The sequence below is a fragment of the Trachinotus anak genome, unplaced genomic scaffold (assembly GCF_046630095.1).
Source record: "Trachinotus anak isolate AG129_WGS33_773 ecotype Australia unplaced genomic scaffold, CSIRO_AGI_Tana_v1 ptg000019l, whole genome shotgun sequence".
NCBI lineage: Eukaryota > Metazoa > Chordata > Actinopteri > Carangiformes > Carangidae > Trachinotus > Trachinotus anak.
The window spans coordinates 6,202,515-6,227,756 of NW_027273870.1; the positions used below are offsets into that span (position 1 = coordinate 6,202,515).

Sequence of the window (25,242 nt, forward strand, 5' to 3'; positions counted from 1 at the left end):
AGGATTCAAACAGCTGACGAACGACTTTTGCTCTGATCCTTTTTTTGTCACCGCTGTTGTATGTAACTTATTGATTTTTATCTTAATCCTTAAATTAGCTTCACAATGTGTCCAATGTGACCTTTGACTGCAGGGTCAAAGGTCAGCACACACTCACCTCCAAGTCATTTCAGCACACTGAAATAAAACCTGAACAATTGATGCACTTTTACATAAAGAAGTCTGTTTATTATTTGATATATATATCATATGCATCTTCATATAATAGTTCTAATACCAGTAAGTCAAAAATAATAATCATATTATATTTATATATATAGATATATAGAAAACTAATCCAATAATCTACTTTTTACTTGAACTTTACTTCCTTGTAAAAAACAACATGGAGAAACGTATAATCTTCTCCCCAGCTTCAATATAGGCGCTTTAGGGGAGCAAAGAAGATAATACAAAAAAGAAAAATTACACCTGAACATTGCATCTTATGGAACTAGAACATCTGTCAGCAGCTAGTAATGTTGACCATCTTGGTTTAAGACACAGGAAAAGTTTGTTTTTTTTTTCTTTGCTAGAACATCTTTGACAAATTTTTGTTGTATTTTTAAGTTCGGTTGAAATGGCTGAAAAAGTTCAGAATTGTTACGAGGAAGGGGGAGGAGACGATGGCAATCGTGATCGGCTGGATCTGGAGACTGAGAGACAGAACATTAGATTACACCAGTCTCATTATACACTTTGGATGATGGATGTCTGAAGATGAAGGGGAGGAGGGAGAGAGCGGGAAAAGTAGGACAACAGTGGGGATAGATGAGAGAAAGAGGGAAGAGTGTAGGAAAATGGTTGAAGTTGAGAACAGCAGGGTATAGAAAGTTTAATTCATGTGCTTCTCCACCAATGATCTACATTTGTAAACAGGGGGTAGCAGCACCGACAGTGCAGAGTCCTCTCCATCTCCTCTCACCAATCCCCAGCGTCCCTCCCCTTCTCTCTGGGTGGAGGTAGCCGTGTCACAGTTGGCAAGGAGAGATATCCACTCTAATCCTTATAGCTGTGGCAGTCTTCCAGTTGTACCGACCGTACTCATAGCATTCTCTCAAGAAACTCCCCTCCCCTTAAACTCTCGATATGTAGAAATGAAGAAATGGAGGCAGGCTGTTTCAGGGCTGTGGACATGGATGAGGCCACGGGCGACAGACCATGTGGAGCCATGGACAGCGGCGCCCGGGGGCCATCGTGTCTATCAAGGCCAGAGACGCAGGAGAGCGGTACCGCTGCGACCCCTCCTCTGTCTGAGGAGCCTAACTGGTCAAGTTGGGGTCAAGAAGAGGCATCAAAGCTGAAAACAAGAAGAACAAGAGGATATCTTATTAGTGCTGTATGACTTTTATTGAACCTTGACTGATTTAAACAGGAAAGACCAGGGCAAAAATGCACCTGAGCCTCAGTGGCCTGGGTTTACACTGTAAGTCAGTCTGAGGATGTTCCACAAATTTTGTGTAAAGTTTAAGTAAATTGCTACAAACTGATAATAGAAAATGAAAATTTAGTGGATATGGGGGTGATCGCTTGTAAGTAATTGTAACAAATGGTAAGTAACGGTCAATAAATTGTTATAATTATTTATATATTTTAATAATGCTTTACAGATGTATGTCAATGATAAACAGTGGGACTTTTTAATGAACCATCAATCATATCAGTCACAAACTGCATTTCCCAAGATGCTCCTTGTTAAAATTTATGCACAAATTCCGACACTGCTCTTCAATTACAGCAAAAGGCTGTAACACTTGAACCTTTAGTGTGTTTACACAATACACATTGGGATGAAATCAGACTTTTTTGTATAAACTTTTACTGGATAATGGCTTGCAAAGTAATTAAAATTCTGCTTGGCATTGCGTTACCCTGGAAGCATTACACACCTTCATGTTGATTAATACTCAAACACTAGCAGCACAAACAGGTACAAATCCACCCTCATTCTCTTTTTAACAGCAGACATTTGACTTAGTGTCACTGTCATAGTAGGAAAAGCGCAGGTGTCGCATTTCTTAGTGTGACATGCAATAATGTCTCCTGTGAAAAGGCCTATTCAGCTTGCCAGATAAGGGCAGGTCTCTCACACCAACACAAACCCTGAATTCATTCTTGAAGGTCATCTTTTTCAGGGTTCTTACAATAATCCGCTAAACCTGCAGATGTACATGTTAATAAGCTGTTCATAAATGGATGCAGACGCTCTGCAGCACTGGAAGATGAACACAGGCATTTTTCACAAAAAAGATTTCCATGGCCTATTACTGAACCATTACAAATTAGCATATGATTTATTAACCACTAATAAAGCCATTAGCTATACTACTTGTCCCGGCCTCTCATACAGTAGGTAGACAGGCAGTTAAATGGACAGAATCAGCAAAAATCTGTGTAGAGGAGCAAACGAAAGAGACAGAGTATAAGTGACTAAGATGTTCATCACTGCAGGTTTTTGTATTGCTTATCAGTGACAGATCCTTTTGTTCCCGCATGCGTCTGTCTATACCACAGCAGAGGGCCGAGGGACAGTCGCGGGACCTGACTTCAGTCTGTATTGTTAGCACGTCCCCGTTGCTTTTCTCTCAGCTCGCAAATCATCTCCTGACATAAAGTACACTTTCTTCCTTTCCTCACCTGAGTCATTGATATTTTTGTAGGAGGAGGTAAGTAGGAGTGGGCTGAAAAAGCGCAGGCAAGAGCGATGGAGTGAACATACTAATGTGAAAGAAAAGGAGGAAGACGTTTTGATCCACAGCTACAAAAAATCTCCATGTCTGGAAGAATGATGAAGAGAATGTGTGTGACATATGCCAGTATACATGGTAGTGCATGCGACGGGAGTGGCCGGGGGGGGGCATGGCTATCCTCTAGAGGGAGGTACGTCTTGTTGTGCAGTCATTAAATATTAACACAGCCATCTCGCCCTCCCGCTGGGGCCTGATTGAAGATGTAGGATGGCACAGAGGGGACGGGATAGGGTCACCTCTAACTCTGTAGTCCCACTGTAAACCCACTGTGATTACACCTGGGCCAGAGCAAGCATGCAAACACATTACTCATCTGGGGCCGGCGCACCGGACTAAGTCACAGAAGGACCCTGCAATAACACTGGATCACAGCGGAAAATATTTTGTTGATCACCTACTGATCAGCAAGAGAACAGAGTGAAAACATTCCTATACTGTTATTACCTAATATAACTCACATGTACCCTCCAACCCAATAATTAAATGTAAATAGGTTTAAAGACTCCAGCTAAAGGAGGCACACTGTATGGTCAGATAGAATAATGGGAGCTAATTACAGGATTATGGACACTTGCCCATTGTCTGTGGAAAGAACAGAAAATGACCTTCACTGGCTGTGCTCCTTGTTCCTAAGACTCTAATTAACACAAAAGAGGTTTATGAAAAAGAAGCAAGGTGTCGAGGGGCTCTTACCTGTCCCATAGCTTGACATTTCTACAGTTGTTAGTGCAGCAGCCGGCTGATATCAAAGCTGTGACAAAGAGACAGAGGAGGAGACAAAGGGAGAAACAAGCTTTAAATGCATTGACTTGACTAAACAAGAGCGCCTCATGAATCTAAAGATTTCCAGCTGAGGTCTGTTTAGAAACTGAATAAAATATGCTGCTGGAGTAATACCAGTTTCTGTTATGAGTGGAAATACTGCATATGTAAAAGGTGGAATTGGGAATGACTGCGCCACTCACACAAAAACTGACTGAGCCATAAATGAAGGGATAGTTTGACATTTTGGAAAACACACCTATTTGCTGATTGATACTACTCTGTTAAGTGTACAAAACCGCAAACTGGTGCTTTTACATGTCTGTGTGTGAACGGGTTAAACAAGAGAGATATAATGTGTTAATTAATGAGCTTTAGAGATGCTGGTTGGGGCATTTTTTTGACTTTGAGCAGAGCTAAGCTAGCTGTTTCCTCTTGCCTCCAACTCAAGGCCAGAAAGCAAATACAGCATGTTACATATCTCATTACTCTAGCTTCTATCATTTTCTTCTATAAACTCAAAGCATTATGTGATGAAAGTAACAATCTAGATGGGCAGTAAAGAGTCTAAGAAGCATCAGGTTTATGGCCCTCCAATATAGAAGAGCATTTACAACTTTTCCACATTTCCTCATCGTCTGTTTCAATCCCTGCTGCAATGGTGCAAGAGACAGCGAGCAGAGCGGCAGCAACCTTCACAGGGTGGCTAAATGTGAATCATAGAGTTCGCACACACACACACATACATGCAGACCCACAGGCAGACAGATTTATCTCCGATTTAATCATCAAGTGTGTCACATCTTAGACTAAAAGACAAAGTGAAACAGAGGAAGACAAAGACAAAGAGACAAAGGGGGCTGGTCAGTGCGAGATTTTTTTTAATGAGTGACAGACTGAACGGCTTTGTCCACTAAAAGTTCAGTCATACTTGGTCTCACACTCTGACAAGTGTAAGACATCACACTATCGCACTCAGCTTTTCTGCCCTCAAACACAAAACAGGCTCTTGACTCTATCTTGACATCCTCGACCAAATATTTCATTGCTCCTTTTTTTCTTGCCTCTCAGGAAAAATCATCGCTGTCCAACAAAAATGGTGTTAATCTGAAGCTATTTTCAAATACAGGGCATAGAGTATTTGTTCTCATACTTCACTGGCTCTGTGAGCAGTTCTGGTCAGGATTTGGTTCGGTAAAGCAGGGGAAAAGGCCTTTGCCTAAGGCGGTCTACTCTTAGGAGAAAAAAAAAATCCTGTTATCCTTCTTTACCTCCTTTGCCCTTCAAAATAACTCTTTTCCTCTTGTTCCCCTGCTTCATATAGTTCTCTGTCTCTCTTTCTCCCTCCACCAATGTTTCCTCCCCATGAGTCCATAATCATTTTCGGCACATTTCCGCTCCTTGGTGCGCCAACATCTCGCATTAAAGATTCATAACGCTCCTGTGACCGCTGAGTTCTGCGAAAGATTCCAGGGGCTACCTTCTCTATGTTCCCTGTCCCTTCTCTCACTCTGTTTATCTTGGTTTTTGGGGGTGGGGGTGGGGAGGGGGTTGAGGCAAGACATCACAGACAGATATGAAAACTCCTTTAAAGACTCGGGCGGTGGCGTGGGCTGGGGGGTATTTTCATTTGGCGGTCAGGGTGTGTGGAGTGGGATTGATTTCACGGTTAAAGCAGAGCTCACAGACCTGTTGGAGAGCAGTAAACACACACGTGTATCTCGCTTCCTCCTAACACATGAACACAGACGCACAGAAAGTCGACAGGATGTGCGGCTGATTATTTAGCTGATACATTTGGAGGCAGACCTTTGTCTGAACATGCTCTGAAGGATCGATGTTAACGTAGAGTGGTGTAGCAATGACATCCCAGCAGTTTCTGAGTGTGGTTTTGGATTGATGCTATAAAGAATGACATTGAACATTTCATGCATTCTGTGAATAAGCTAATCCTTACGAGCCAGCTCTGCATATATATTGGTTATGTTGTGATTAGTTCCAGATGTGTTCCAGATGAATTTTCATCACACACAAATAGTTGGTGCCCTTCTGTTCCTCAGCACAAAGACTTCTCTGGCATGTCCAGATGAATTTGCAACCGTGCTTTATACTTTGGTTCACGATAATTGAGAGTGACGGTTGTGGCGAATAGAAGCTTTTCAGAGAAAATGGCTTTCGTAGATATGTGTTACCTCAAAGGAGAACACTCCTGATTACTTGTAGGAAAAGCTGACATCTCACACCTCTTATGCTCTCCATGAAGTGTTGCATGTAAGTTTGAGGAAGTGCACACCAGCATAGCTACTGCTGCTTTGTGTATATAACCTCCATAGCTAATGCACAACTATACATCTAGCTTAACACATAACACAAATTCTCAAAAGCTAGCCAGGGTCACGTGACAGTCAAGGGTGGTCGAGCTGCTAGCAAGCTGATCTCAGTAACTGACTATTGAACTAGAATATGGGCTGTGCAAGATATTAGTCTACAATGACATCTAGTAGATGCTAAAAGTCACTAAAGGGGTCTGAAAAATCAGTAAATCTAGAATCTACAAAGGCGCTAAGTTGGAAACACTATTTGTTAGCGCAAAATCATTTTGAAAGAGCAATTATCGATGGAGAAACTCCAACACCCGGCCGACCAACCAGTGGTGTAACCTTATCACTTCATAATGTGGCATTTGGCTGACCGATGATGTAACTATATCACTCAGTCACTTAGTCAGTCAACAACATTTGCATTTACAGGGCTGACCCTGCTTTTGCAGTCTAAGCATTGTCCTTATCTAGACATATGAAGTGAGCCACATGCCAAACTATTGAGAAAGGTCAATAGGGTTTTGAATGGTGATTTTTCACCTCTTCAACAGAAGCTTTCAGTCCCATCTTCACTTCATGCCCTCTTCATTATCTGATCTTTCACCAGACAGACAGTCTGAGCAGAGATGGTTTTCTCTGGGCGAATTATTGAAGAGGTCCTTATAAGTGTTTTTCAGAATCTGATTAACTAGAAATTATGTATGCCTGATAAGTGTTATACTGAGGATTTTACATTTAAGTATTTTTACATATTTCAAGTCACAGTTTGTCAAAACTAAGCAGCAGTGAAAGAATAAAGAAATGGAACAGATTACGCTTTGCTTTATGGACTTTACCTACTGTTCCAGTGAAAGCTGTGCTATAAAGTTCTTTACTGTTGTGTTCAGTGTTATGTTTTTCCCAGCTGACAAAGCTACCAACAACTAGCCTACAGATCCTGCTGACCCTCACCCTGCAGGTTGTCAAACAAAGACGCAGAAAGCCTACAAGAAGTGTAGCTGATAGCTATTTAGCTGGTACATTTAAAAGCAGGACTGTGTGAACATGCTCTGAGGGACCGATACAAACACACCGTGGCCTCGCTGTGACATCCCGGGCTTTGGATTGATGCCAGAGTTCTGAAACAGGAATTCATGTTGCTTATATTAGTGCAAAATGAAATTTAGACCAAGCGTCCTCTACACAATGTGATTAGTTCCAGATGTGTTCCAGATGATTTTTCAAATAAACACGGTGGCAGGCCCCTGTCATTGCCCTGCTGTATGGAGGGTGGCGCCCCTCTGTTCTTGAGCTCACCTCCTTCTCTGGGACGTCCAGATCAGTTTGCCAGATCAGATGCTTGACATTTTTGTCTCTTTGCGTTGTCATTTTTGTCAGCCTGACACTGTGCCCGCTCTGACATTTCTGCACTGTACATACACATCTGTAGTGTATAACACGAGGACAGCCCCGGGTCCACAGTTAGAAAACATGTCAGTTAAACAATACAGTTTCTTGTTCAGTGTATCGTGCTACATCGGTTCTCAGCCGTAGGACTCAAACTGCTCAAGCACAAGAACGATTAGCTTAAATAGATTTGCTGTCTCAAGGTCGGCAGTCACACACATGTAGGTCACAAGATTACAAAGTGCTGTCTTGTGATAGAGCACTCCTGTTAACACACACGAGCCATATGCCAAAATCCAGAGAATCCCTTTAAGGTGAACTTGATCAATATCTAATGACAGCTGCTCTTTCTGAATTCTAACCAGCATCTGTGACCTCTTCAAGGAGAGTTATACAGTGAGGAAACATGCAGCACACTTGGACGGTGTTTGTTGATTTAGTTATGGGCAGAGCGTTAAAACCAAAATTGGATTTAATGGGATTGGAGAGATGTGTGGAGGGAAGAGGTTTGGTTATGGGTCAGAGCAGGAGTATATATAATGTGATTACTCCAGAATAATGTGGGGCCTAAGATCCCTTAAATTCCACCTCTGTACACCAGAGCTCGAGTGAAAAGCTCTAAATTTCCTCACAAAGAGATCTGTGAGATTGGCTTGGGAGAGGCTGCTCCCACACTGAATAAATCACTGTTATGGATGGGGAACCCTTTTTCCTCTGCAGCCAGGCGCCAGTTATTAACGCCATATAACTCATCATCATACAGTTCATAGAAGAGTTTTGTTTGTTTTTTTATATATCAGACGTTTCGTTTGATGGAAAACAAGTTTGCAAAATGATTCAAAGAGGCTGGGACCTGAGCGATAACAATAAAGCACCTCTGAACACATTTCTGGATGACTACACTATCGTTTGTTAGAACCAGTAATAAAGGTGTTATTGATGTCTGAATCAAGCCAGTAAACACATGAACCTGCTCTCCTCAGGTCTGCTCAACTCTCAATCCTCTCTGATCTGTTAACCCCCCCCCCCCCCCCCCCCCAACCTCCCTCTCAACTTACAGGATCAATGCAAGGTAATTTCACATGGCCATTCCCTCAGATCTCCTAAAAATCTGCCACATAAATTATTCAGGCTGCCTGGGCAGGAAAGCCTGTGGAGATGCATGGTAGATGAGTGACCTTCCGTTTAGCGAGCAGTCATTCAGACAATCAGAGAGACAGACAGTCAGTCAGAGAGACAGACAGTCAGCAAGGATGCCTGGCAGGAGAGCTACTTGTCTTAACGTTCCTCAGGCAGCTGCAGTCAGCGCTGTTTTGTGAAGCTCTGGAGCAAGAGGGTAGGTCCTGAATGCATAATATAGGGCTTATGTGTGGCTATAACACACACACACACGCACCAAGTGGAAACAATATGTGGGATATTTATGGAGTCAGTGTTTGGTCAGTGGCAAACAGTGACTCACAGAAAGGCCCGGTCTTGTGATGCCAAGTCGATACCATGTCAGATCTGGGGAATTTCATCTCTTCGGTCATTTCTGCTGCACTAGATTGGACCACCAGCATGCTGATTGGCTGCGCTGGTTGTCAGTTGTGGACGCGTTAGCTGTCAGTCAGTGCTGCACAGACCCTGGTGGCCTGCATTTCTTTCTCGAATCGATATAATTAAACTGGGCTAATCTTAGTTAATTCATTCAGTGAGAGCAAACTCACAAACAAAATGGCTGTCTGAGGACTTTCTTATGTAACACACTATGCCGCGCTTAAAGTCACTTCAAGTGGCTTCAAATGGCAGTGAGAAGGAACACACACACACACACACACACACACACACACACACACACATATATATATATATATATATATATATATATACATATATATCAATATATATAGCCTCACACCCACACATACACACACATATACCCACATATATCACTCTGATGTTTTTGTGTTCAGTATGGAGCTAAAGCTTGGAGGCAATTACTTTAGCTTCTCATTAAGACTGACAGCAGGAGGAGGGAAAAAGGCAGCCTGCCTAGAACTTCTAAATCTCAGTAATTAACTCATTTTATCTTGTTTGTTTAATCCATACACAGACAGAAATGTAAAAACTACAATTTGTGTTTTTACAGGGAGTCTTTATGTTAAGCTACACTTACTGGCTAACTCTCCTCATGCTTAATGCACAGACATGAGAATAGTAGCCTTTTCACTTGCAGAACATCTTTCTCAAAATGTGGAAGTATTCCTTTATTGACTGGACTCATCAGCATTGCAGTGCACATACAGTTGCCCATTTGGTGTTGTAAGTTATTTCACTTCAGTTTTCTGGTAAAAAAATTGGTCAGTCGTTGCGTCTAGGAGAAAAGCTAGAGACCATCTTGCAATAGGATCACGCCTGCCACAGCGCCATCAACACGTTGATGTTCCGACCCATGAGCACTCACATTATTACAGGAGTACTGAGTACTCATGGGTCGGAACCACTGCGATTTTCGAACTCAGGTGCTTTGAACTCTTGCTTCGAATACACGCCTGTAAAGTTTCATGACTGTATCTCACACTGTGACTCTATGGCAGTGACAAAATCTGTCCACAGACACATAAACACCTGCCAAAGTGCTCAAAACCTCCTCTGTGCTATTTCCCGCTACAGTGGGTGTCTCCAGGACCACATTTCGCCACGATGACACACACACATAGACACACACAACAACACCAGCTGTAGCAGCTGGTAATGAGCTTTTCAGACTCGTGTTATTGGTTGAAAAGATTTTCTTTAATTGCTCCCCTTTGTTCTTTTTGTATCTCATTTATTTTCTCAGAAATCCTGGCTAGTATTACTTTAATGACATTTTTCATCATGTAAGCTCCCATTTGTTGTCACATTAGACTAAGCAGAGAATAGAAATACACAAATGAGAGAGCAAAACCCGTCATGCTGCTATAATTAATGGTACGTGTCTTCTGACTACTGTGTAAGAGCTGTAATGAAGTGAGTGATGGCAGCGGGTAGGAGCAGGAAATAACTTGAAGGCCTGGTATCTGGAGTGTGGCTCACTGTGAGGATGGAGTAGACTGTGGACAGATGAGGGTATAAAACTCGCTGGAGTAGAGCTGGATAATTGGTGCCCTGTAGGTTGATAAAGCCTACGAGGACTGTCTGTGTGTGTTTTTGTGTGTGTGTGTGTGTGTGTGTGCAGTTATTTTGCTGTTATGATCTGAGAGAAATAGATACACATCTACACCAAAAGGGAGAGCGTACTCATGCAACTGCCTGCAAACTCATGCATTGGACTATAGGCATCACTTTGTGAATATTACCAGGAATTCTTAACACGTTCATCCACACGCTCATTCAGCATGATGATGGACGGGCACTCTACTTAAAATCTTTGTTCTGAAATCAACAACTTGTGTTAGATTCATATTTAATCAAAAGAGACCAACAGAACAGGGGAAAAAAAACAGAACACTGTCAGAAAGATTTATCGAAGCGAGTGCTGTCACAACATCAGCCCTTTACTCTTCTTTTGTTGCTTTTGTCCTCTGTGTTGAAGCCCTCACATCATCCCTCCACATCCTGCAAGGGGTCCCGAATTGTCAGTCACATTGGTGTGGTGTGGATTCTGCTACGATTCTCCAAGGTAAATTAAATATTTAAGCAGACATTTGCAAGATAAACTGCTGTTGTCCTATTTTAACATGTCACCACCCATCACTCCTCAGCGCTGATGAATAATATAACAGCGTGTAGAGCATTGTGGTGTGTGTGGCTCAGGTGGGTGGGGAAGAGAGGCAATATTGGTAATCTCACAGGCTGTGAATGATGTTGGACTTTCAAACATCCCAGAATCCTTTGCTGCTTCGTTTAGCACCAAGGGTCTGCATTTAATGACTTCTGTCTTCTCAGCCCCCACAAGCCTCTGAAACTTGTTTATACTTTCTCAGACAGTTGCGTCTCCTTAATAAAAACCTTTTGTAGTTGTAAAATCTTAAAAAGTTTTTTTTAGAAGTAATGTGTCAGATATTGAAAAAAATAAAAAAAACTGTTGTGGCAGTTTGGTTCAGTATAATGCAATGCAATATACAATTTTGGTAACATTTCATGACATGAAGCCTGAAGGAAGAATTGACATTAAGTCTAGTGTGAAATACCTCTGGGGTTACATGTAGGTGTGGACAAGAATTTACATTTTCCTGCTCTTAAAATACTGCACGTTTCACACAGATTCTTCTCACATTAAAGATGTGAAAATAAGGTTTTTAACACTTAAGAAAAAACCACGTCTATTGAATGCACCTACAATATGAAGCTGGAAGCTGGAATTCATCATCCTGCATTCAGAGAAACTATTGGAAAAAAGTAAGCACAGAAAATGGTCATCTAGGTCAAAGCAACCCAAGAACTCTCCCGCTTGCATGTTTTACCTGCAGCTAAAGCGCTCACAAAGCCAGATGAAAGGGATAATTAAATGAACCTTTTTGCTGTAACAGTAAGGGAAATGAGCCAGTCAGTCTGGAGCAGTGGGGGGTAATGAAATTGATTTCAATATCTCAAAGAGGAAACCTCACAGACCAAAAGACATCGCTGAAAGTGAGCTAGTAAGAGATAATGATATAAATATAATGACAGTGGTGCCAATCATTTCACGTTGGTAAGATCAGCCCATTCATCCGCAGTAATATGAGCTGCACACGTGCCTTTGCTGTCATTCTCATCAGAGAAAACATTACATCAAATGCACATAATGCACAATATGGGCAGGAGATAAATTCATGTCCCAGGAAATGGATAACTACATCCTGGGTGTTGTGAGAGGGAGAGATGATAATGTTGTCAGCAGCAGCGCTTTTGACATGCTATGTTTCCGTTATGTTATCTCACTTTCTATCCCTCTGTTAACAGATGTTGGAGCTGTAAAAACCATCACTGCGATGGCAGTGGCAAAGCAGCTCATCACCGCTGCTTGAGCAGTGATACAAATGCACAACAGACTGACACCACAGAAAAGCTAGTCGAGCATTAGAGCGAGACTGTGTGGCTTGTTGAAAGAAGAAATAACATATTCTTTCTCTTTCAAATTAAAAGTTGGGCACAGAAGAGTGCTCAATTCCACACACTGAAGGCTTTTTACTAGTGCCACTTTTCTTGGTCTGGTATGACCAGCAGCTTCTGAAGGCTAATGTTAGCTAACTTTATGCTGTCTTCATCTCTCTGTTAAAGTTAAAGGCTTTTTGACCTTAAAAAAAACCCCATTAATTTATTTACTCAGAGATGACGAGACATTTACGGAAAAAGCCTCACCAGGTACATGACAGGGCGTGGCACCACAGCTTGAAAAGATTGATTTGAGGGAAGAGGAGTGTTGCCTGTTATCTCACAGTTTATACCTGTGATTTCAAAACATGCTGCCTTCATTGATGACCATCATGAATGCAAGGGACACCCTAGCAATAAATCCCCTGATAAATGTTCTCATCAGTTTCATCATTCATTAGACCTCTTCTGCTTATTTTATAATGTGTATGAGTGGACAAGCACAGAATTACAAGGTATTAAGTTGTGATTCCCACATCTCACATTTATGTAAATTGTTGTGGATGAAAACTTATAATTACAATGTTTTTCACCTGCAAACAACTTCAAGTGGGCTCATTTTGAGGGTTTCAAGCTTCATTTACTGATTTTCTTAATCTTAATACATTACAGAGGGATTGGCAGCTAATATCTGTGTCGTGCTGAAAGTGCTACCAGGTCTGTCCTAGTGATACAGCCATTGTGACTGCACTTTTTAAAAAATGGCTCTGGTGTTTATTCAGATATGAGACCACTAAAGTTACATAACAAGGTGCATTTTCAAAAGATTGACTTTGCTGTAAAATGTGTCTGTTTAATGACTGTTCTGAACTTGTCCTACTCTTACACTATGTTTTAGCATTTTCATATCCTGAAAATATCCCACATGGCCACAGTGGCAGCGATTAGAAGACTTGTTTTGAGTCATACAAAGGTGAGGTAACCTGAACATACGTATCTGCTATTATTCTATTAATGTTCTTTAGCAGACTCACGCAGACTGAACGTACATTGATTTAAATAACTCATGGAAGATATGCAATATGGTTTTCAATTCATGATAATGATTGGTCAGTATGACTAGGACACAAGAATAGGTCAAATCCTAGTATATGTGTGGACCATGTCATAGGCAGTTTGCATTCTGCCTATTGTCATCTGGTTTCTCTTTATCTGTTTGCTTCTCTCCTCCTCTCTGTGCTCAAATGAACACTATTTTAATACAGCCAAATTCCCAATAAAGCTGTTCGCATTTACATATTTTAACAGAACAAATATATAACTAAAATTTCCCATATACTGCTTTTCAAACAAACCAAACTCAGTCCTCTTAAAATGGACCAACAGAAAGGAGACACAGTGATTTTTGTGTTTTTATTGTGGGTTCATTTGAAAGAGGACTCAGTTCTCTGTATGGTCTGCATCAGCTCTGATGGAGCCTCAGTCCTCTTCCTGTTCATGCTATAGTTCCTCTGGAGCTCTCAGATCTTTACTGCTTTGGATTATGGGTCACTGGAGAAGTACAGTAGTTTCTTCCTTGCACCAAATACTCCTCATTCACCAGTCTAGCTGCCGCTACTAGCAGCCATGGCTCTGTTTATATGTTTTTTTCAAGCATCCCAGATCAATAGAATGTGAACTGTCTACAGCAGGTCTAAAATACAACAGCAGAAGGTGAAGAAGGCGATTTGTCTTCACAATGCACAGGTTAGGAAAACCGCAACACAGACTTGTAGCAACCGAACTGAGACCATTCGCTTCAAATATGCTATATTGGAATCCCTGCAGGCTGTAAACACCCCCTAATACAAACTGCGCCAATTCATTTTGAAAGAGCAACGGCCAATGCAGAAACTCCAACTCAGTCACGTGGCATTCGGCGGACCATTGGTAGAATTATGATCACTCAGTCAGTCAGTCACGGACATTTGAGATTGTAGCGCTGGCCCTGCTGTTGTGATCCAGCCAAACATCAGTTCTTAACATAGTCAGTCAAACATTCATCTCAATGAAAGCCTGCACACAGTACATGCACTCAGCTACATCTGTCCAGCTCCGCTCTCCTCCTTCACCCCCACCTGATCACCTGATACCCTCAGAGTGCCCACTGTCAGCGTGACACACGACTACAGCTGAAGCAAATGTAACATAGCTAAATGTGGTTACTGCTGCTGACTTTGGGACTGACAGAGGTTCCCTCAGGCCCAGTCCTGCCCTCGTACATGGCAGCCTCTCAACTTCCAGTTAATTACCTGGCCTAGCGAGCTAATTTCCTCTCAGCTCAGTGGGCCGTTCCCCATTGGCGCAGCGTAAGAGGACAAAGACTGTTCTCCATTCCACTGGGTTTGCGTGTCTACCGGATGACTGGGGCTACTGTGGAACATTTGTCACATTCCTCCGGGGTTTGGGCTGGAGCTAGTACACGCCAAGCAGCCTCCATCATAACTCACACAGCTACTTAGGAGCTGCTGGTGGAGGGGAAATGTTTAGGAGCATCCTGCAACAGTTAACTGCTCAACATGTTCCTATTCTGGTTGAATTATCTTTTCTTTTTTTTTTAAAAAAAAGACACATAATAACATTTGAATATTGGGGTATCCAGATGCTGTGCAGACTCATAATACTGTGAATGTTGGTGCTGTATGTGCAATACATAATCTGTTTTCTTTCCTTTCCCTAATTCATAATTTATCTTGTCAAAAACATTTTTGTTCTCTTGTCACACACATTTCACACTCCATTTCCCTTTGACACGACTCTTATTGTGAGTATCTGGCTGAAATTACCAGAATAGTCTGTATTGTTTCAGTATTACAAAGCAGAGAGAAAATAAATGGCTGTTTGCTCCATCCAGGAGGAGCATGAAGCTGATGGTGGCTGGATTAAAAATGACAACGATATGCACCAGAGGTAGATAAACAAAATGCCTCATCATGCACTCCTTGGTTATTAATGGCTGCTCTGATGGCTTATAGGCAAGAGTGTTTGGGATAATTGGTCTCAGGTGTGATTACAAATTCAAATGCCATGATAGCATTTAAATGTAACATTTTCCCCTTTGTGGATCTGTGATAAAGACATCCACCTTGAGAATCGCACATCTCTAAAGGCCTCGGCTCTAACTATCTCAGGAGTTTTTAACCTGCTCTCATTCCTCTGCTGTTTTAGATGATGAAAAACATCAAGCAGGGAATACCTACTCAATTAATAAAATGAAAAATACTTCTTTTATTCACAGAAAATTAGGATTGGAAATCAGGATAATGTGCCTGAACTAGTCAATCAAAAGATCATGCAACTTTAGGATGTTCAAGAAGCAATGAAAGGTAAAGCTAGTGGGATATAAGCAATACAGATGAGACTGTCTGGTAATAAAACTAATCCATTTGAGTTACAGCAGCCTAATGCTCCCTCGAATCCTTTCATGCCAACCAGCTGTGACAAACATTTGAGTTTCTTCATGCCGCTTAGGCTGCGAAACTTCACAATTTGTCAAGGGGATGCTCTCCATCCATCGCCTTGGCAGACGAGTGAGGAAGAAGATGACAGAGTGGAGTCAGAGGACGAGCAAAAGATATGTTACGGAGGGGGAGACAGTAAGAGATGGAGAGAAGGACGGGAAGAAAACAGCTAGTAATCCACTCAAATGCTTCCTCAACCCTCTTTTCCTCAGCTCAGCCTGGCAAACAGTACATCCTCTGGCCTACTCCAGGAAGAAGGCTTTGTAATCAGAGTTTTCTCTCTGTCAGACAGCTGGTTGTTCACATTGGCAGCCAATTAGGATGGAAGGAGAGAGGAAGAGGAAAAAGAGAGAGGAGGAAAAGAAAGAGAGAGAGAGAGAGAGAGAGAGAGAGAGAGAGAGAGAGAGAGACTGGCTTTCTCAGTGACAGGGGAGAGGGATAACATTATCTGGGGCCAAAGCTTCAGTGATGAATTCCTGTTGCACTGACAGGCAGCAGCACTTCTAAACAACAGCCGGAGGAGCTGCATGGTCTGAACTGATGCTACAATTATAAAGATTAACAGAATCAATGAGACAATGCCATGGTCTTTGCTAATTCAATCAGATATGGTGTGCTCAAGAATGGAGGAAAAACCATTGAACCATGCTGCACGCGTTTGTCAGTTCCCATTGAGTCACCAAACGAAGTTAGAAATGAATATGCAAAAGTTCACCAAACACTTCTCTCAAATATTAAGTTTCTGTGAAAGAGAAAATGTTTTTTTGTTTTTAATCAAATATTCACTGACCAACTTCCACAAACAGCAATTGTCCAATTATAGCTTAGCAACTGAAAGCAGGTACGGCAGGCCTGTCAGACTTTGATTTCTCCTTATGCTAAAATGGCATGTATCTGAAGTTAGAACAACACTCAGTATTTAAAGAGTTTTGTGTGCTTTTTATCCACTTTCCAAAAGTGAATGTTAAATCCTTTGTCCTTTTCTTTATTGGATTTGGCGAAGTTTACTTTCCAGCAACCCCAGCTAAACTGATTTCCTCTTATAGTTTGTCAAACCCATTGGTTGGATGATCATAATTCTCCTCTCTTTCAAAGCAAAGCAAAGCAAAGCATCTAATCTGGTTCCTGTCCAGCCATTTTTTCCATAGTGAGCTATGCCTCCAAACAGGGATTATGTTAGAACCAAGTGATTTTCTGATCTTAGATTTTTCCTTATAATATTCAGGTAGACCTAACTAGCACAACCTTGCAGTACAAAAACAATGTCCTCTACATGGATCATGAGTCGAATGGTAAGGATGCTGGGGAAGATGTAGCTTTAGTCTCCATCTCTCAGGATCACCGTACATGATGATAACTGAGAGAGCTTATTACGTGGTTTTCATTGTGAAGTAGAATTATCGACCAACTCACAAGGTTAGCATTAAGTAGCCCGCTAGCTTCAGCTGATAAAACATTTGTCATTTCAGGAGGCAAATGGTCCCTGGCATCAATGGTAACTGGCTAGAAAAAGTGCATGTTTGTGTGTGTGTGTGTGTACTTGTGTTACTCATGTTGTGTGGACATATGTCCACCCTGTTCAGACCTGGCATTAACTTGAGTCTCCACATGCGTCTTGAGTCACCACTTGTGATCGGATCTCACTTCTCGGCACTATACGCAAATACGCATGTATGTGTTGTTGTTTTTAGCCAGTCTGACTGTTACCGACGGGTCAACTGTCATTGTGTTTGTGTGTGTGTATGTGTGTATGTGTGTGTGTGTGTGTGTGTGTGTGTGTGACTGAAATATGCTTTTAGTCATTTGAAATAGTAAAATATTTCCAGTTCATTTTGAGACTGTTTCAGGGCTAATTCGACTGTGGCAGAGGACGTCTGTAGGGTAGGCGGTCCTTCAGTGTTACCCAGGATGCATTTGTGCTCACACTTCTGAAAGAATATGACCACATGTGGCCCAGACCACCTGCGAATGTTCTCGGAGTGAATGTTGTCAAATGCATCCTCAATGGGTCTTCGGTGGGTTGACACCTGTACTTAGAGCTGTCCACTTGTGATCGGTCTTAAAAAATCTAAATCTAACCTTAAACCAGGTCTTAAAATGTTAAGACCTGGTTTAAGGTTAGATTTAGATTGATTTAGATTGTAGTAGGGTAATGTCTTCTGAAGTGATAGCATTATGACTGTCTGTGTGTGTGTGTGTGTGTGTGTGTGTGTGTGTGTGCGCATGGTGTAAAAGGGCAGAGGTTCTCCCACACGCTGTCGTGTCTTTTTTTCCCATGTGGCCTTTCTTTCTCCTCCCGATCTTCTGAGCAGCTTAAGCTAATATGCAGAACTTGTGATTGCTAAAGCAGAAAACATGATTAAGTCTCTCCTCTTTCTGAAAAAGACCCTCTGCAGTGCAGAGATCCTATAGGCTTAGCGAACAGTCACCCCTCCGGTCTGGGTCAGAAGACTACAGTGTTCATGGCTGATTATCTGTTACTAAGATGGAATCTATACCCATGGAGAGACTGATATTTTGGATCTGGGTCATCGCTGTGCTGAAGGTGCCATTGTTTATACAGCTCTATCCCATACAGCGTCTTAACAGGATTTACAGGACCATTATTTTATATGGGCAAGACAACATTTACTGTTGTATGGAAACCTGTAAAACTCCAAAGTGACATGCAGTTATTTTACCTCTGATTTATGCACTTAGCACTCCTTGAATTCCCTAAATGTCTTTTTAGTTACAGCACTTAGTGATTTTCTGGATCACGTAGCGCTGAGATAAGAGGGTATGTTTATTCTGGGTTTTTTCCTCTGGAAGAAGAGATGAATATCTCTGTCATGTTTTGCACAGTGACACTAAGAGTGCTTTTAGTCATGTTGGGGTATTCCTTTCTCCTGGCTGCAAATAGAATATGTGTGATAAGCTTGCCAAGAGATGCAACAGCAGAATGAAAAGGCTGCAGAGGTCCGAGAGTTGTTTTGCTTTCATTTTGGATTTGACAGAATTTTAAATGGCCTAAGCTTCAGTGCTGCTGAGTGTCACATGAACATGAGACTTTCATTTGTCTGAATAAAAAACCCTACATAGCTACAGTGACCCTGGATGGGACACTTCAGCGCATCCACCCAAAGCACAAACACATAAAAAATGAAATAATACTGTGCAAAGGGCTTAGAGGATAATCCAAGTGAGTAGAGTGTACTACATCGTCACAGGAATTAAATTCCCTCTTCGTCCAAAAAAGGACATGGCAGTAAGGATGGGTCAGTGGATGACACACACGGACGTGGCCACAAAGCTTTTCTCTTCACTTCTCATATCTCTTTCTCTACATCTATCAATTGCTCTTATCCTTCATTTTCTTCATCGCCTGTACTGTAGTTAGTTTCAGTGGTATTTTAGTGTATTTTAATCCACCAGCAATAGGCAGGTGGTAAAGTCTGAAGCAATTATTTCAGTGTCTGCAGCACAAAAGCAAAATCTCCAACCTCTGGCTAAGTGTTGATTGCGTGTCTTGATCTGCCTGTAAATATTGTGTTGTGACACATGAAGTTAGTGTCCTTGTCAGGTCAGCGGAGGCACGGTGGCCCTGTGGGGACATGTTCATCATAGGGATAAACAGCCATTCTGACAGACAATAATAATAATGATATACCAATATGACTCCATAGCAACTTACATGCAGACTCAAAGTGTTCTCACACACATGCTTAATGAAGTCTTTATGGACCTGGTTAAAGGCTATCTGGTGGGTGCATTTCACTCTGAGCTAAGTTCACAACAGTTATGCCGCAACTGGCAAACCACCAGGCTCGAGGGGCAGTGAGTGCCCTGTGCACTCACAACATTTTCCAGTTTAGGATTTGTGAGGCATTAATGTGGCGTGGTCCTTTGCAGACATCATATGGGTTTCATGTTACATCAAGACAGAAATCTGTCTGAAATCTACAGAGTGCACACTGAGTTAAAATAGAAACAGAATGATGATGCAAATCAAAATTATTTGTGTCTTTACAATAAACTGGCGCAATCAATAGAGATTGCAAAATGGCTAGAGACAGCATGTTTACCATTACTGTCATTTCTGAGGCTACTGTGTAGTTTTTAAAGGGATACTAATCCATAATGTTGAACTCAGAAAAGACAGTTTACAAAAAGAATAGTTACAGTTGAAGCAGCAAAAGCAGAGATATCCAGACTTTAATCTCCAATATAGGTCCAGCCCCAAAACACTACATTTCCCATAATGCTTGCTTGATATTGTCTCTTCATTTGAACCTTCCTGTCTGGTGAGAACCCACATTTTTTAAATTCCACAGAAGCAGTTTGTAACAGAGGTTTTGTGTTAAAAATGTGTAGTCTCCAAACTCAAGCTGAGATAACCCTGATGACATCACTATGACATCATCAGGGTTACTTTGTCAGACGCGATAAAGCTGCTCCAGCGCCACAGAAGGCATTATACAACAGTTTTTACAGGCTGAGTAGTATGGGCTACTCCTCATGAACTGATTTGTGTAAAATATGTGGAGTGGCCCTTTAAGGTCAATGAATAGCAGAGGTAGCACACCCAGTAATCTGTGCCTTCACTTTGTAATTGTCTATTTACAATGAAACATACGAATCCAGCTAATCAGTAGGCATAAATGACTCATCATTCAGTAAATATAACACACATTCTCACATAACTTCTGACGCACCTTCAGGAGAGGTAATTGAAACCCTTCCTGGAAGTGTTGGGTTTACTCTGCTCTGTGTAGACTGTTTCTGTTTCTCTTGTAATTTAAGCCCGTATTGCAAAGTCAGGTGAATTTTTCACCTTGAGGAATTTGTCCTTTAGCTTCTGCCAACACTGTGCCACTCAGCACTTTTTCTCCCAGAAATCATTATCAGCCACTGTGGGGTATTTAAACAGCAGCCAAGTTGGTACTTTGATATTCTTCCTTCTTTCTGACGTCCTTAATTCTGACTGATCTCACTGAGACGGGCATGACTGCAGCAAAGATTTAGGGGTAATTCATTGTCTGCTATAGTATGTGCCTGTATTTGTGCGTGTTTGTGTGCGTGTGAGTGTTTGTGCCAACAGTTGTAACATTACACCACTGCCTGAAATTTGAGCATGGATCATTTGAGCTGAATCTGTTCAACTTATATACAGAACCTGTAAAATAAATATTTCTGAACCCTTTATTTTCTCTCTCTCATCCACTGAGCCAACCCATATTTCTCTGGAGACGCCAAAAAAAATCAATAATGCTGTAAATTTTGCAGCAGTCACTAGGAGGAGGAGTATCTCTTTTTTTCTCAATCAAATAAGTGCATTTCAGATCACACAACAAATCTCCTTTTAAAATGTTTGAGTTTTTACTGAGCACAAAAAAACATCTCTATCCTACTGCATCCTTCTTGTAAAGTGAAAAAACAGTAAATTAGCAAACCTTTGAAAGGCTTTTGTGTTAACTCAAATTTGTCTGAGTGTGTCTGTGTGGCTTGAGTCCATGTGGATTTGTGTATCTTTGTGTGTAAACAATGTTGCACAGCATCATCCACTGTGCTTAAGAGGTTGTCTGTGTGGGAAAGTTGGATAATTTCAGCATTTCTGGGCTTTTTTGAGCAGTAGATGGGATGATCACATGCACCCACACAGAAATATTGCTATGCATGCACAAACATGCGCGCGCGCACACACACGCACACACACACACACCCCCTACCATTCATGCCATTGTAGATGCTCCGATGATGTGGCGACAGCTCGTCTCCAGCTGGCCTCCTCTGGCCATCTCTCACAGGGCTGCCAAACTTCACATGGTCAGGGCTCATACTGTACTGGTGCCTATGAGTTTCGGGGCTGCCCCCCAGGACCACGGAGCCCTTTTCATGGTGCTCACTGGTCCCTAAATGTGCCTGTCGGGGCTCGGGGCTCCCACAGCCTGTACTGCTAATGCTGCTCCTGTGGTGCCTCTGAAAGAGCTCCCCGCTACCTCCCTGGCCCAGGAAGTGCTGCCTCTGTCCCAGGAGGAGGTCGGAGCTGTGGTGCTTGGGGTGCTGCTCCGGACTGCGTCGGCCCACGTTCTTCCCATACTTTTCCGGGCTGAGGCCCCGTATGGCTCGACTGTGGTCAGGCACGGATATGGAGCCGCAGCGGGGTCGGCACAGCTGGGGCAGGGTGTATGGGTACTCCAGGCTTGTACTTCGATGGCGCCCAGCTGGGTGCTCGGGACTGGACACCTCCCTGTCACCTAAACTTCCTCCTCCCATTCCACTGATGCTGCTACACCTGGGTTTATGTACAAGCTCAGGGCTCCCTTTTTCCCCAGCACTGCCAACCCCACCCACTCCAGGAGCCAGGTGAGGCTGCTTGTGATGAGGGTGATCGGAGCTGTCAGCACTCCCAGCGCTGGAGGTGCTGCTCCCATCCCCCACGTCTCTCATCAGGAGCCCCTGCCCAGGCACCAGCAGCAAACTGTTCTGGCTGTCTATGGAGTTGCGGCACCCTCCTGTCCCTACACCCCCTCCGCCTCCACTTCCTCCGCTGCCACCTCCTCCACCTACCACCCCCTTCTCCTCGTCCAGCAGGAGGCAGAGCTCCTTCAGCTCCAGGTTCTCACGGATTACCTCCTCCTGTCGATGCTCCAGCTCCTTGAGTTTCTGGAGATAGAGAGTCACCTCTTTGCGCATGATGCTGGCACTGTATCGTCCCAGGCGCTGCCACTCCCTGGAGACACGCTTTCCTTTCTGACGGTCATCGTCCAGAAAGCAGCACAAGTCCCGCAGCTCTCGGTTGTCCTCCTGCAGCTTCTGATTAATGTCCTGAGAGGAGGAGAAGGCAGAAATAAAAGGAATAGATAGACGAGTTAAACTGGGCATTAAGCCTAAGCATTAGGCAGCATCATAAATTCAGACAATGCTAATGAGCATAGGAGAAACAAAAACGTTCTTTTCATTTGATACAAAACTAAATAGCTTTTCTTCTATTAATTGTATTCCAAAGTAAATCGCTGCAACCATTGTCCAATTTCAATCCACTTCACTGTTTTTTTTTTGATAAAAATGCTGTATGCAATCATAATAAAATGAAATCCTAATCCTCTCTGTCTTCCCCATAAAAGCACTGACTCACTGTGTACTATTCAATGTGGAGTACATAATGTGGATTAGACTGCTCTATAGGATATGGAGAGACCACACACACACACACACACACACACACACACACACACACACACTCACACACACAGGAATATGGCCGGGTGAGGGCAGAGAAATCATACGCCCTGAACATTTTCTACCAAGCAACATTTACTTGAACATACCCTCCTCTTTCCTCCTCTATCATTCTGAAATGATTTAACTCTCCCTCTCTTTCCTGCTCTCTCTCTCTCACTCTCACTCTCTCCCTTTCTTACCCTCCAGCTCTTTCCTGTGTGATTAGGCAGCTTGGATGGGCGGAGAGGTGACTAGGTATCCAAGAAAGGCAAATGATCCCCATGTGCTACATGTGAGTCTACCTCAGGCTGTGTCTCAGCTTTAACTGTAAACATTGTGGACATTGTGCCATATTCCTCTTATTAGTGGTGCAGAAAATGAAGGCAGTGGGTAAAGGTTACTGAGGAGGAAAATGCCTGCATATACTTTCAAAGCAAATGCCACAATGTCCTGAAGGCAAATTATCCAGCACAGATTGTAGATTTATGTGCAGATTTTTTTTTAGGAATGTAGGGTGTGTGTAGACAGAGAGGGATCTGGAAGCCAGATTTGAGTACTGGCATATGAACAGAGCAGTAGATTTACAGAGGGAGATGCCCTCCTTTCAAGTATTAGGAGGATTTTGAATTTCTCCCTCACTGAGAAATTCTCAGGCTTTTACTTTTACTTGCCCTGTGTTTTATAAGCTGATTTGCACAGGTACATTTATTAGAAGTATCCCTTCCCTTGTTAATAAAATTCCCACTTGATTTTTAGAGGCCTGAATTTCCCACCTCCCCGGCAAAAGTTAAATGAAAACTATAACTAATATGCCTTAGGTGATGAATGTGTAAAAGCCTATGTGCACACATCATCCACATCAGATCCTCATACAGGCCTACACAATGGCACAGTGAACTTCAATGATGCCATCTATTCTCACAGCACGTTTGCCGAGGCGCTAGCTGAACATCCCTCCTGCTATGCGCGTTCTCAGGTGCGCTCCAAACCTATGATCTCATCCTTCACCGATGCGCGCCCCCTCACCTTCAGCCCCCTGATCTCGTTCAAATGCAGCTGGAGGCTCCGATTGACCTCTCGGATGAGATTCCCGTGGTCCAGAATCACGCTCATCTTGTCGGCCTCGGACCGCCTCAGCCGCCGCACCAGGTCCTCCTTGGTCCACTTGAGCAGCTCCTCGTCAGACAGACCGGAGATGTCCTCCGCCGGACTTTCTGTCTTCGCTATCGACAGCTGGAGCTGGGGCTGGGGCGGCGGAGTCGCTTTCTCCATTGGCACAGCTCCTCCAGCACCGACAAAGGGCAGAAAATACTCAGAGGCTCGCTGACAACCTCTGCTCGCATCCGCTCCCCGGTCGACTTAGGGTGGAAAACGGTTACCGTTCGGAAATCAGTCGCATAGTTTGGCCTTTTTTTTTCTGTTGCTCCCGACACTTCCACTCTCTGCTAGAGCAACAGCTGACGATGCCGGCTGAGTGCGAAGCAGCGGGGAAAGATGCTCTGCTGCCTCTCACTGCAACATCCTCACAACCGAGATGGATTCTATGCAGCCGACCCGCAGCGTGAGTTGCTGCCTCGGTATCGGTCCCAAATGTAGTAAAGGTGAGGAAAGCTCGGTGCACACACCTGCCGCATGTAGGTTCGGCGCACTGCGAGAGGAAGGAGGGAGTCCGCTGCTGTGCACGGCAGAAACACGGAGGGAAGGAACCCCCACCCCGCTCCTCTCTCTGCCGCTCTCTCTCTCTCTCTTTGGCTCTCTCCCCCCAGGGGTTTGTGCCTCACCAAAAACACAGCTTGGTTACAGCGCCACCTAATGTCCACAGTCTTTCTAAACAGCCTACCTGCAATGCTGAGTCCAACCCCTCTCGGCTTTACTTTAAATAGAAACGGGAAACGCAGGTTTCCCCCCCAGATTCCCATGTCTCTCACTGGCGTTTTGCTGAAAAGTACACGTCTTCAGCAGAGATTTGGACAGAGATGTATTCTCTGAAAAATTAGATAAACTTTACAAGCATATAAAAGCACACAACAGGCTATTGTGGTGTGCTTAAAGAGTACTTTTGCTCCGTGTCGTGCTGTTCTACCACATTTTTCTCATAGTTTACTCATTCACTGCAACCTAGGATTTTAAGTGGGCTAACATACTATGTTTTTGTTTTTTGTTTTTTTGTTTTTTTTGTTTTTCAGTGCACTGCAGTGTAGCATTTCAAATTGAAAGTATTGACTTAAGTAGATACCAGTT

At 42.9% G+C, this 25,242-nt stretch overlaps 1 protein-coding gene across 2 annotated transcripts; it reads right to left on the minus strand.

The window, feature by feature from the left end:
• Window positions 1-201: 201 nt before the first annotated feature.
• On the minus strand, window positions 202-24,824 carry ccdc85al (coiled-coil domain containing 85A, like). 2 transcript variants are annotated; one of them, XM_071505185.1, is made up of 4 exons: window positions 24,028-24,821; window positions 21,507-22,605; window positions 3,483-3,540; window positions 202-1,339 (listed from the first exon to the last, which is right to left on the minus strand). In XM_071505185.1, exons 1-4 carry the CDS (start codon window positions 24,271-24,273, stop codon window positions 1,321-1,323), a joined length of 1,422 nt encoding a protein of 473 aa, XP_071361286.1. In that variant the 5' UTR covers window positions 24,274-24,821; the 3' UTR covers window positions 202-1,320. The 2 variants fall into 2 exon arrangements, with proteins under 2 accessions (XP_071361286.1, XP_071361287.1); XM_071505186.1 differs by lacking the exon at window positions 3,483-3,540 and having other exon boundaries at window positions 24,028-24,824.
• Between the last annotated feature and the right edge of the window lie 418 nt (window positions 24,825-25,242).

What these genes read in the sequence shown, in the direction of transcription:
- ccdc85al (XM_071505185.1), bottom strand. Translation starts at nt 24,273, where the DNA reads ATGGAGAAAGCGACTCCGCCGCCCCAGCCCCAGCTCCAGCTGTCGATA. An exon ending in ACGAGATCAGGGGGCTGAAG is followed by an intron (nt 22,606 to 24,027) that starts GTGAGGGGGCGC and finishes TCCTCCTCTCAG; the next exon opens with GACATTAATCAGAAGCTGCA. An exon ending in CATCTACAATGGCATGAATG is followed by an intron (nt 3,541 to 21,506) that starts GTAGGGGGTGTG and finishes TCTTTGTCACAG; the next exon opens with CTTTGATATCAGCCGGCTGC.